This window comes from Tachyglossus aculeatus, chromosome 10 (assembly GCF_015852505.1).
Source record: "Tachyglossus aculeatus isolate mTacAcu1 chromosome 10, mTacAcu1.pri, whole genome shotgun sequence".
Lineage (NCBI taxonomy): Eukaryota > Metazoa > Chordata > Mammalia > Monotremata > Tachyglossidae > Tachyglossus > Tachyglossus aculeatus.
Window position 1 is genome coordinate 30,345,875 of NC_052075.1, and position 13,184 is coordinate 30,359,058.

Sequence of the window (13,184 nt, forward strand, 5' to 3'; positions counted from 1 at the left end):
TTAAGAGAAGTAATGGAACCGTGAGTGTTCTCCATCACTGGGGGGTTGTAAATGTTCATCCTGGCAAGAAAATCCAGGGTTATTCAAGTCATTTCATCTCTCTGTCAAAGAGACAGGCAGCAGGAGACCAGAACGGCTCCCAGGCATTGTTACCGAGATCCGTTTTCTCTGGAGGAAATTTTAGTCCCGAAATCTTAAGGACTGTGAAACCCCACAATGAATCATGAACCTTACTTCTTGATATCATTATTATTATTATCATTGTTATCATTATGAAGTCTCAGACAGAGATCGGTGTTGCCCACCTTTAAGCAAGAGCAGAGCAGGTGGGCTTCAGGGGTGAAGGAGGACGGCACAAACCTCAGCCAACTTTTGTTCAAAGCCACGAGAGTCCTAGGCAATACCATTCATACCTATTGAACGCTTACTGTGTGCAAAGCACTGCACTAAATACTTGGGAGAGAACAATATAACTATCAACAGACACATTCCTTGCCCACAATGAGAACACAGTCTAGAAGGGGAGACAGACAGTAATATGAATAACTAACTTTAATAAATAAATAAATACCATGACGTGACTCACAGTGACTCTGCTCCCCGGGATGCATCATCATTATCAATGGTATTTAATGAATGCTTACCATGTGCAGAGCACTGTACTAAGCTTTTGAGAGAGTACAATATGGTGGAGTTAGCAGATACATTCCCTGCCCACGGTGAGCTTATAGTCTAAAGGAACATTCCAAAGGCCACAGGATTAGAAAAGGTCCGGCAGTCCAATAACATCAATCTCATGATCATGGTCTTGGGAGTCAGAGGTCATGGGTTCGAATCCCAGCTCCACCAATTGTCAGCTGTGTGACCTTGGGCAAGTCACTTTACTTCTTTGTGCCTCAGTTACCTCATCTGCAAAATGGGGATTAAGACTGTGAATCCCACGTGAGACAACCTGATCACCTTGTATCCTCCCCAGCGCTTAGAACAGTGCTTTGCACAGAGTAAGTGCTTAACAAATGCCATCATTATTATTATTATTATTATTATTATTATTATTATTATTATCAATCAGTGGTATTTGTTGAACACTTACTGCGCACAAAACACTGCACTAAGAGCTTGGAAAAGTACAGTTCAACAGAGTTGGGAATCACGATCTCTGCCCACAAGCACCTTATACAGGGGGGAGTAAGACATTAAAAGAGATCAGTGATAAGGGAGATAGTAGAATATAAAATTATTTATCTACATTCTGTGAGGCTGGGGTCATGATCAAATTGCTTAAGGGGTACACAGCCAGATTTCTAGTGATGCATGGTGGGGAGTGTGGATAGGGGAAATGAAAGGAAGGCCTTTTGGAGGTGAAGAGTGGTGGGAGAGTGGTGAACTGTCAGATATGAATGGGGAGGAATTTCCAGGACCAAGGGAGAACATGAACAAGGCATCTGGGGTGGGATAGATGAAGTCAAAGAACAGAGAGTAGGTTGGTGTGAGAGGAGCTGGATGGGCAGGTTGGGGCCCAGAGCATCATAAAAGCATCAAAGCATCGTACTCCCTTTCCTCAAAATCAGTTTATTTATCTATCAGTATTTATTGAGTGTCTACTGTGTGCAGAACAATATACCAATTACTTGGGAGAGTAATGGTGTGACTTTCAAATAAATATGTCCCAAGGGGGCACAGGCTGGGGGAATTCAAAAGTGGTTAGCCCGTTCTCTGCCCATTAGCAGAGAAAGTCGCTCAAAAGTCAACCTCTGCGTGAGTTCCCCTTTCAGGAACACACATGGAGAGAGGGAAAGGTGGCTGCCAGTGGATTTGGCAAGCACAGGCAAGATTTACTGATGTAGAATTGTAGACTCCAGCCAGCACCCCGGCTTCTGAGTCCTGTGAGCCAGATGGTGCCCTCTTATCTCCGTAGATATAGGCCGCGAAGGGTGTGTGAAGGATCTTTCGGGTGCTCATGCCCCAGTCCGGAGGTCCTCATAACCAAAAGGCAGGCAATGCTCTGAGAGGCGAACCTTTCCTTTCAGGAGTGGCCTAGCAGAGATCAGTGAAAAATACGGGCCTTCCTCCTCGTGTTCTTTAAGCAAGGCTCCCGACCACCATTAGATTCAATCTCTTGGTTTCCTAATCCTCACATGGCCCCTGCCTGGGTTTGCGGCCTCTTGATGCTGAGTGCGCGGACCTGATTCTGCAGCATGAAATCTAGCCTCTGAAGAGCAGCGCCTCTTCCCAGGCTTGGCCAAGCAAAACCCCTCTTGGCAATGAATCTTTTCTTTGACCCATTGGGTAGATTGACCCAGAGGAACCCCCTGAATCATTCATTCATTCAGTCATTCAATCGTATTTATTGAGCGCTTACTGTGTGCAGAGCACTGTACTAAGCGCTTGGGAAGTACAAGTTGGAAACATATAGAGACGGTCCCTACCCAACAGCAGGCTCACAGTCTAGAAGGGGGAGACAGACAACAAAATAAAACATGTGGACAGGTGTCAAGATATCAGAATAAATAGAAATAAAGCTAGATGCACATCATTAACAAAATAAATAGAATAGTAAATGCGTACAAGTAAAATAAATAGAGTAATCTAGACAAACATATATACAGGTGCTGTGGGGAGGGGAAGGAGGTAGGGTGGGAGGGGGTAGACAGGAAAAAGGGGCCTCAGTCTGGGAAGGCCTCTTGGAGGAGGTGAGCTCTCAGTAAGGCTTTGAAGGGAGGAAGAGAGCTAGCTTGGTGGATGTGCGGAGGAAGGGCATTCCAGGCCAGGGGGATGACGTGGGCCGGGGGTTGACGGGGGGACGGGCGAGAACGAGGTACACTGAGGGGGTTAGCGGCAGAGGAGTGGAGAGTGTGGGCTGGGCTTTAGAAGGAGAGAAGGGAGGTGAGGTAGGAGGGGGCGAGGTGATGGAGAGCCTTGAAGCTGAGAGTGAGGAGTTTTTGCTTGTTGCGTAGGTTGACTGGCAGCCACTGGAGATTCTTGAGGAGGGAAGTAACATGCCCAGAGCGTTTCTGCACAGAGATGATCTGGCCAGCAGCGTGAAATATAGACTGAAGTGGGGAGAGACAGGAGGATGGGAGATCAGAGAGGCAGCTGATGCAGTAATCCAGTCGGGATAGGATGAGAGATTGAACCAGCAAGGTAGCAGTTTGGATGGAGAGGAAAGGGCGGATCTTGGCGATGTTGTAGAGGTGAGACCAGCAGCCCACAATATCAGCCCCAAAGAATTGGCCCTTCGAGCCCTGGCTGGGGGCTGGGGGGCGTGGAAGGGAAGGGGAGTGGCCTCTGCCCTCTCCAGCTACGGAGTCTCACTTTCTTTAAGCTCTCCGGGAAGGAGAGTACGAAACTTACCTGATCATACGCTCTAGTTCTTCCCCATCCATCCTTCTGGGTGGACTCCTTTTCCCTCTCCTCAGCATGGAGAGACTGCTTGGAGTTGTGCCCAACCTCATCTCCGATAGTCTCCCTGCCCCAGGCAGAGGGGACCAGAGTGAGGCTCTGAGCCCTTCCTCCATCCATCCACTCATCCGGACTCACAGAGAAAGACAGCCTGGGGGCCTCTGGGGCCAGAGGGTGTATATCCCAAGTAGGGAAGGTGAAGTGGGTTTCTCTCTCCCCGACTCCTCCCCAGGAAGATGCCATGGGGCCCCAGAGAAGCTTCTCCCCAGCCTGACGTTGGTAAGGGTGAAGAGGCAGGAGAGGGCCACAGTCACCTCAGTTGAATCCTGGGGCCATGCCGCTCCAGCTCTGGCGTGAAATTGTATTTCCTTCTGGGTCTGGGGGCCAGTGGGGAAGCCTTCCCTGATTTGGGGCCCTAAAACCACTGGATGACATGTAACTTTTAACCAGAATCCCTCCAGCCTCAGCTGTCATTACCCACTGTCCCTACTCCGGGGATGCGCAGAGCAGTGGCTGTCAGTGCTCTGCACATAGTAAGCACTCAATAAATATGATTGATGATGATGATGATGTCCTCTCCAGGGTGGTTCCACCCCCCCATCCCCTCTGCCCTTTCCAGTGACTGACAGGGCTGATGAATAACCTTTTCCCCCACTGCTTTCTAGGGTTAGTGAAGCAATAATAATAATAATTTTGGTATTTATTAAGTGCTTACTATGTGCAAAGCACTGTTCTAGGCGCTGGGGAGGATACGAGGTGATCAGGTTGTCCCATGTGGGGCTTACAATCTTAATTAGCAAGAAGCAGCGTGGCTCAGTGGAAAGAGCACGGGCTTTGGAGCCAGAGGTCCTGGGTTCAAATCCCAACTCCGCCAATTGTCAGCTGTGTGACTTCGGGCAAGTCACTTAACTTCTCTGGGCCTCAGTTACCACATCTGTAAAATTGGGATTAAGAATGTGAGCCCCCCGTGGGACAACCTGATCACCTTGTAACCTCCCCGGTGCTTAGAATAGTACTTTGCACATAGTAAGCGCCTAGTAAATGCCGTCATTATTATTATTATTAATCCCCATTTTACAGATGAGGTAACTGAGGCACAGTAGCTCCAGGCCTCAACTCACACAGACCTGCCAGGTTGGGTGTAATGGGGAGCGGAGGTGCCTCTCTGGGTAGGAATAGGATACTCTTTCTCTTTCTTCTTGCAGGACCTAGAAAATGCAGCCTGATTGGGGTCTGAGAGAGGAAGGCAGATCACCGTTCTTTAGAATCTTCCTTCGCCTCCTCCAGACATTTGGAGGGCCTTCTGAGCCTTCTGTGCCCTCTGGGTTGGGCGTGGGGGTGGCAGGGGGCGAGTTGGGAGGGAGGGAGCAGCGGGGGGATAGCCCCCCGTTAGCCAAGTATACACGTGTCTATGCGTGGGTCAAAGTGTGGATGTTTGTCTCCTAATAATAATAATAATAATGATGGTATTTATTAAGCGCTTACTATGTGCAAAGCACTGTTCTAAGCACTGGGGAGGTTACAAGGTGATCAGGTTATCCCACGGGGGGGCTCACAGCCTTCATCCCCATTTTACAGCTGAGGGAACTGAGGCCCAGAGAAGTGAAGTGACTTGCCCAAAGTCACACAGCTGACAGTTGGCGGAGCCAGGATTTGAACCCTTGACCTCTGACTTCAAAGCCCGGGCTCTTTCCACTGAGCCACGCTGTATGTAGGGTCATATGTGCACCCATGTATATGTTTGAGAGGTGTGCGTATGTATGCACATACATGGCCGTGTGCACACATGTATATACATGATACAGGTCTGTGTGGGGGATGTATGTATGCGGGCGAGGGGGCACACTGGTGTTCAAGGGCTGCAGATTCAGTCTTACTCAACAGGATGTCTTGGAATTCGAGGGTTTGGGCCTTGTGAATATCAAACCCAAAGCTCTCTTCCCTTGCCGCCACTCAGGAAAAATTATCGACAGAGGTGTGTGGAACCAGGACCTTCTCCTCCTAAAATGAGCCGTACCAGCTTTTCCCTCCTAGAGCACCCTTCCTGCCCTCAGAAGCACAGTTGTGAGGGACTTTCCCCCCCCCCCGTCCCACCCCTCCCCGACCCGCGCAGGATACGGCGATGACTGGCTTCTCTGTCTCCCCTAGAACAAGGAGTTCGTGTGCCGCGGGCATGACTACGAGCGTCTGGAGGCCTTCCAGCAGCGCATGCTGACCGAGTTCCCGCACGCCATCGCCATGCAGCACGTCAACCAACCCGACGAGACCATCTTCCAGGCCGAGGCGCAGTGTATCCACCCAGCCCAGCCTGGAGTCTCAACTGGCCCACCGGGCAGAGGAGTGTTTGTGTTTGGTGTTGGAAATTGTTTCCCGGTCCCTTTCTTCCCCCACCCCACCAACTCCAGCTGTACTGGGAGCCCCATTTTAAAGGGCGGCTACCCAGCGATTGGCTTCTTCCCCAGGGCATTTTACAGATGAGGTAACCACCAGGGGCCAAAACCACAAACTATGACTTGAGCCCCTCCCTGGAGGCAGAAAAATGGCCACCAAAGGGGAACTGCCCATCCCCATGTCCAAATGGCTGCCCACTGAGTTCTCCTGTAATACTTACGTACTTAAGATCCCTACATTGAGTCATGCACAGCGTATTCGACGGCCAGGCCCACCCATGCACGTTTCTTTTGACTTCTTGTTGTGTTCCATCCATGCAGATGTGTGTTGTCAGAATGATGTTCACTAATTCTCTAACAGTGTTCTAGCCAAACACACATAGTAAAAATGTATAGTATGGAAGAACTGAGTGTACTGACTGAGAGACAGCGTGGCCTAGTGTAAAGAGCATCGGCCTCGGAATTAGAGGACCTGGGTTCTAATCCTGGCTCTGCCAATTGCTTGCTGTGTGACCTTGGGCAAGTCACTTAACTATTCTGTGCCTTAGTTTCTTCAACTGTAAAATGGGAATTAAATCATCTTCCCTCCTACTTAATCAATCAATCAATCAATCGTATTTATTGAGCACTTACTATGTGCAGAGTACTGTACTAAGCGCTTGGGAAGTACAAATTGGCAACATATAGAGACAGTCCCTACCCAACAGTGGGCTCACAGTCTAAAAGACTGTGAGCACCTTGTGGAACAGGGACTGTGTCCATCCTGACTGTCTTGTATCTACTCTAGTGCTTAGAACAGTGCTTGACACATAGTAAGTGTTTAACAATGATAGTAATAATAATACTGAGCACTTGGGAGTATACAATAAAATTAGAAGACATGGCCCATGCACTCAAAAGGTTTACGGTCTAATGGCAAGGAGACACAGATAGTATATGTACAGTTTGAGCAAGAAGGAAAGCAGATTCAGCTGGAAGCAGCCAAAGTAAGAAAGAAAGGAATCAAAAGTAGGTTAATTAACTGATGTCCGTGGGTGGTAATAATAATAATAATAATGGCATTTATTAAGCACTTACTATGGGTAGGCCGGAGCAGGGAGATGGGGGCAGTCCGGGATGCCTGCTGGGGAAAGCACCCCTACCCCCCGACCTTCGACACTCACTGACCCTCATTCCCAAGTGTGGGTGACACCTCTCTCCCTCAGGCTTTCTAACTCTGGGGCCCAGCCAGTTGGTTTCCTTTCCTTAACCTTGCGAATGCAGATCTGCAGATCTACGCGGTCACTCCCATCCCCGAGAGCCAGGAGGTCCTGCAGAGAGAGGGCGTCCCAGACAACATCAAGAGTTTCTACAAAGTGAACCACATCTGGAGATTCCGCTATGACCGGCCGTTCCACAAGGGGACCAAGGACAAGGAGAACGAATTCAAGGTGCTCACCCTCCCCAGACAGGGACCTTTTTTGGGGGAGAATTCATGGTTACCACCAGGAGGTCAGGCCCAGAGAGCCGGACTCCTGCTCCCTTCGCTAGGTGTTTCCTTCCTGGTGGTGGGGACCAGTTTGTTCACATGAGATGTCAGGGAGAGTCTCTATTAATCAATCAATCAATCAATCGTATTTATTGAGCGCTTACTATGTGCAGAGCACTGTACTAAGCGCTTGGGAAGTACAAATTGGCAACACATAGAGACAGTCCCTACCCAACAGTGGGCTCACAGTCTAAAAGGGGGAGACAGAGAACAGAACCAAACATACCAACAAAATAAAATAAATAGGATAGAAATGTACAAGGAAGATAAATAAATAAATAAATAAATAAATAGAGTAATAAATATGTACAACCATATATACATATATACAGGTGCTGTGGGGAAGGGAAGGAGGTAAGATGGGGGGATGGAGAGGGGGGCGAGGGGGAGAGGAAGGAAGGGGCTCAGTCTGGGAAGGCCTCCTGGAGGAGGTGAGCTCTCAGCAGGGCCTTGAAGGGAGGAAGAGAGCTAGCTTGGCGGAGGGGCAGAGGGAGGGCATTCCAGGCCCGGGGGATGACGTGGGCCGGGGGTCGACGGCGGGACAGGCGAGAACGAGGTACAGTGAGGAGATTAGCGGTGGAGGAGCGGAGGTTGCGGGCTGGGCAGTAGAAGGAGAGAAGGGAGGTGAGGTAGGAGGGGGCGAGGTGATGGAGAGCCTTGAAGCCCAGGGTGAGGAGTTTCTGCCTGATGCGCAGATTGATTGGTAGCCACTGGAGATTTTTGAGGAGGGGAGTAATATGCCCAGAGCGTTTCTGGACAAAGATAATCCGGGCACCAGCATGAAGTATGGATTGAAGTGGAGAGAGACATGAGGATGGGAGATCAGAGAGAAGGCTGGTGCAGTAGTACAGACGGGATAGGATGAGAGCTTGAATGAGCAGGGTAGCAGTTTGGATGGAGAGGAAAGGGCGGATCTTGGCAATGTTGCGGAGCTGAGATCGGCAGGTTTTGGTGACGGCTTGGATGTGAGGGGTGAATGAGAGAGCGGAGTTGAGGATGACACCAAGGTTGCGGGCTTGTGAGACGGGAAGGATGGTAGTGCCATCAACAGAGAACCGCTTTTACCGCTTTTATTACTGCTTTTCCTGCCTTGCAGACTAGGTATAAGTGTATTTGAGGACTGGTTTGTGTGTTTCTTCTTCTTCTTGGGCCTCTTTGTTGTAAAACGTTTGGCCCTCTTGGGGACCCTCCTTTTGACACGGGACATCTTATGCAAGTCCGTGGTCTTAGACCTGCATGTGCAGTGTCAGCCATGGCCCCAGAGCCAAACAGAATGCCTCAGCTGGGGACTCCCTTCCTCCAGACACAAGGGACTCCCACCTCAGCCTTCCCAACTAGTGTGTGAAAAGCAAGCCTGGCTTTGTGTCCTTACCCTGGGATGGGCACTGGACAGATGTCCAGGCGAAGCTGGCCCAGTGGCTCCATGACAGCCCCACTTCCTGGGAGGGGAGAGAAATACTGTTCTAGTCTAAATAAGGTCCAAGTGGAGATGCCCAGTCTCCCTGACATTCTCAAGTCCCCTTTTTGACTGCCTCAGCCCCACACCCCTAGGTGCTTCTGTTGGGGAGTGGATCGCAGTTCCAAGAAAGAGGGTTCTCCTTGATCAAACCGGCCGGCACCTGGGAGTTTGGGAGAGTACAAAGACAGGGCCTTAGTAGCCAGAAAGAGCCCGGTGTTCTGCAAATTCCATATCTGCAGGCTGATGCCCGGGTGGCCCTGCCACTTTCTGCAGGGCATTTGCTCCACACTAACTCTGTCTACTGGCTGCAAACATCTCTTTGGATCACTCCCAACTCAGGGACTTCCAGCTGTTCCCCAGTCTACTTACCGAATCCCCAGTCTGCTGCAGGGTTTAGGCATAAAAGCAGTGAAAGACCTAGGAGTTACCAGGAAATAAATCCACTGGTAGCCAGGATGATCTAGAGACCTTGTATGTGTGTGTTTCATGCATTTCTGGGGTGTTTTATATCAGTGTCTCCTTCTTAGACACTCCAATCCATTTGGTCTTCCCTGAGCCCTCTCCCGTCATCCCTGTGCATTGGCACTGGAGGTAGGAAAGTTATTCAAGGGGTTGGAGCATCTTCCATTTGAAGAGAGACTAAAGATGTCGAGACTCTGCCCTGTTGATCTGATAGGGTGGGGGAAAATCGAAGTTTGTAAAACCATGAAAGATGTAGACAGGATGAACACACAATCGTTATTCTTCAAATCCCAGAGCAACAGTTTGTTGGTACCCTACTGGGTGCTTGAGGGTGTGACCTTCAAAATAAAAGGAAACAATTTATAGTATTTATAGAGTACCTTCTGTGTGCAGAGCACTGTGCTAAGTTCTTGAGAGAGTACAAAATAGTTGGAAAGGCATGACTCCTACCTTCATGGAGTGTACCATTTTCACCCAGCAATGGAATGGGACTCGTGGGATCACCCCATGAGAGGTTGTGCCATTGGAAACGCTGAGGCTGAGTTGCTCATGATCTTGCATAGATGACCTCCTTCAGACCTGTCATTCGTCCAAGATGCTCCATTACAAATTCCTGGCTTTGCCCTGTCGGGTCATTTGCTGACCTCCTGGGCTTAGTTTCACAGTGGCAGCCTGGACCTCCCGCTGCCGAACCCTAAAGTGTTCTACCATCTGGGGGTTCTCAGGAGTGGAGGATTAGCCGGCATGCAGACTGTGTTCTGGACTCCCCGGTGAGGCCAGAAGCTGATAAACTGTTGACTTGTGGATATTCTTACCTGCTCTTCCTAATCCCAAACTTGCCCTAGTGATGGTGGGTTTGTGAGCATTGAGTGGGAAGAATCATTCAACCTGCTTAGAGGGTTTTTTAAATTATTCTTCCTTGCTTAAGATGCAACTATATGGCCATCTGTCGGCGACATAATAATAGTAATAATGATGGTATTTGTTAAGCGCTTACCATGTGCCAAGCACTGTTCTAAACTCTGGGGTAGATACAAGGTAAGCAGGTTGTTCCACGTGGGACTCACAGTTTTAATCCCCATTTTTACAGACGAGGTGACTAAGGACCAGAGAAGTGAAATGACTTGCCCAAGGTCATGCAGCAGACAAGTGGAGGAACTGGGATTAGAACCCACAACCTTCTGGCTCCCAAGCCCGTGCTCTTTCCACTAAGCCACGCTGCTATGCTAGTTGAACCCTGAAGTAGAGCACTGCTCCTGGTTCTGATGGCAGTCCTGCCGACATGCTCAAGCATGTAGGAAAGAGGCGCTAGCCTCTTGTCTCAAGTTGAAGGGGGCAGAAGAAATCCCTGAGGGTATTTTAGCTGGACTGCTGACATCTTGTACGAGCAAAGCAGTTCTTCTGGAACTCTTGTTCATCTCCTCATTGGGGAGATCATGGCTGAGGCTCTCTCGAGTTGGATTCTCAGATCCCTAGTGAATCTGCCCTGCAGCAGCTCTTTGCCCCAGGGTCACATTATCGAGCCCTCTGGCCTGCAGGACAGTCTCTCAGCTCATCTACATCTAAGGACTTTGGCATGCCCGTCCAAAGACTAAAGAAATTTACTGGAACGTAGCGATTCTTCCAGTGTCTTGGTCTGCTAATGTTGGGGTCTGTGATAATGTGGTATTGACTGACCTGCTACACTTAACCAGTGGGAAAGACGAGCAATGGAGCCAGTAATATGAATTTTTTTCTCAAGGAATGTCCCAGGAGGTGAAAAGTGCACAGCTGGTCCTCCCTAAACAGTCAAGAGTGGGAGGATACGCCTGTAGGCTAGGGAAAGAGCCGAGGAGAGAGAAAGGCCACCTGGCCCTAACCACCAGAAAATAGCTTGTCAGAGCCGCTCCGTGCTGAGCTCCAGGCTCAGAGTCCAACGTTACCATTCCCACCCCTCGCCGATGAGAAACCGAGGCTCAGTGGGGGCCTTTCTTTCCTGAAGAAAAGAAGCACTGTCATTTGAAGTAACCCACAACTTGTGTTAGGTGACACTTCTGCTCTTCAGGCAAGCTCTTCTGTCTCTGGTTGGTCCTCATATTCAAAGACTTCCTCAACAGGGGGTTTACCTGTTTGGGGTGAGTGTGGCTGAGAAGACTGATGAGGCATATGCAGACATTCAGACTGCATGAACCTTATATGTTTGTCTAGTGCTGTTTTCATTTGTGCTCTTCGAGGCTTGTATCCCCATGAAGGGTCTCTGGAGCACTTAGTACAGTGCTCTGCACACAGTAAGCGCTCAATAAATACGATTGAATGAATGAATGGAGCAGCATGGCCTAATGGAAAGACCATAGGTTCGGGAGTCAAGAGACATGTGTTCTAACCCCAGATCTACCACTCGCCTGCTGTTTGACCTTGGGCAACTCAGCTCTCTAGGTCAGTTTCCTCATCTGTGATATGGGGATTCGTCACCTGTTCTCCCTCCTACATAGATGATGAGGTCCATGTCGGGCAGAGACTGTGTTCGACCTGGTTATCACGTATCTATCCCAGTGGGTAGTGTAGTGCTTGGTACATAGTAAGTGCTTAACAAATGCTACAGTCATCATTATTATTCTGCAAGCAAGGCCCTTCATTCCAGATTACCCTGTGCCAGGTTGGCCTGGGTGCCTTCCACAGTGGAGCAGGAACTCTGGGGAAAGGGAGCCCTTGAACATTAGCAGGGCAGGCTCAGATCCAGCAGGGCCCAGAGGAGTCGCATTTCCAAATCAGCCTGGCAAGATGGATTACAAGTCAGCCTAGCCGTCCCGTCACCATCCTTCCTTGGCAGTTGGGAGTTGGATGCCATGCCTGTTCCATAGCATTGCTCTCTAACTCAGGGACTGGTCACATGACTTGAGCGCACCGCTGATGTCCTGTTGGCCTGCCCCCATGCAATTTCCTCCTACTGCTGGGAAGCAGCCAAGAAGTGGTAGGCGAAACAACTAGACTCAGGATTGGACTTTAGGGTTGTTGAGATGTAGCACCGGCAAACAGGCTGAGTGAGAGGAGGGAGAGCTAAGCATCAGGGGAACTCTGCCTCCCCTTGGGTCTTTGCTCTTGAACCAGCCAGAAAAGCATCACATGTGCTCGGTGCTGCAGGAGGCGGAGGACTCAATGCCACTCAGGACATCACGTCATTACCATTTCCGACTCAGCCTTCCTAGTTCACAGGGCATCTGGCAAAGAGAGCCGGGGTGGGAATGGCTCAGCCGGAGAGGACAGGACAATGGGCTGCAGTAACTGACAGGACTGTGTGGCCAACGGTTTCCAGACCGAAGGGAAGACTGACTGGTTTTCCTTATGTTTTGTAGAGCCTGTGGGTAGAGAGGACTTCCCTGATCCTGGTGCAGAGTTTGCCTGGCATTTCCCGCTGGTTCGAGGTGGAGAAGCGTGAAGTGGTGAGTGAGGACTGAGCTGGGACGTGGGCGTCCTAAAGGAGCGGAGGCTTGCTTGCTCCCTCTGAATACACCCGCTAAGTTGAGGACAAAACCCCAGTCTTTCACCTTGGGAAGTAGAACCATGCCCTTGGCCTCTGGGACACCCAGCTCTGGGTCTGCAAACCAGTGGGTCCCAATCCTTGAGCAACAGGGGTGGCCTGGCTCACCCTGCCCATTGTTGGAATGAATGCTCCTTAGCCTGCCCCCATCAGGGGATAAGTCCTGGGGCCCTCCAATGCGTTTTCCTTCTCTTCCTCCGATGCTCCCCATCCAACCCATCCTCCAGGAGCTCCATCCCATGATGTCGGAAGAGATTTTTATTTTTGAAATGCCCTTTGTGGGGCCACAGGATATTCTGTCTTTGACAACATGCCTGACATTTGTGATTTATTGGCTGGCATAGTGGTAACACATGTACCCCGGGGTCTTGGGGATGGTGGCATCTGAACAGATTTCTTCATCGTGACTCCTGCAGGCAGGCAGGC

General features: G+C 50.0%; 1 protein-coding gene across 1 annotated transcript in view; it reads left to right on the forward strand.

Annotated features, from left to right (window-relative positions):
• DOCK4 (dedicator of cytokinesis 4) overlaps positions 1–13,184 on the forward strand; it is a 356,538-nt gene that overhangs the window by 322,824 nt on the left and 20,530 nt on the right. Inside the window, exons 42-44 of the mRNA XM_038751970.1 lie at positions 5,551–5,692; positions 7,056–7,222; positions 12,574–12,660. Coding sequence (XP_038607898.1) covers positions 5,551–5,692; positions 7,056–7,222; positions 12,574–12,660 — 396 coding nt within the window. The remainder of the gene's footprint in view (positions 1–5,550; positions 5,693–7,055; positions 7,223–12,573; positions 12,661–13,184) is intronic.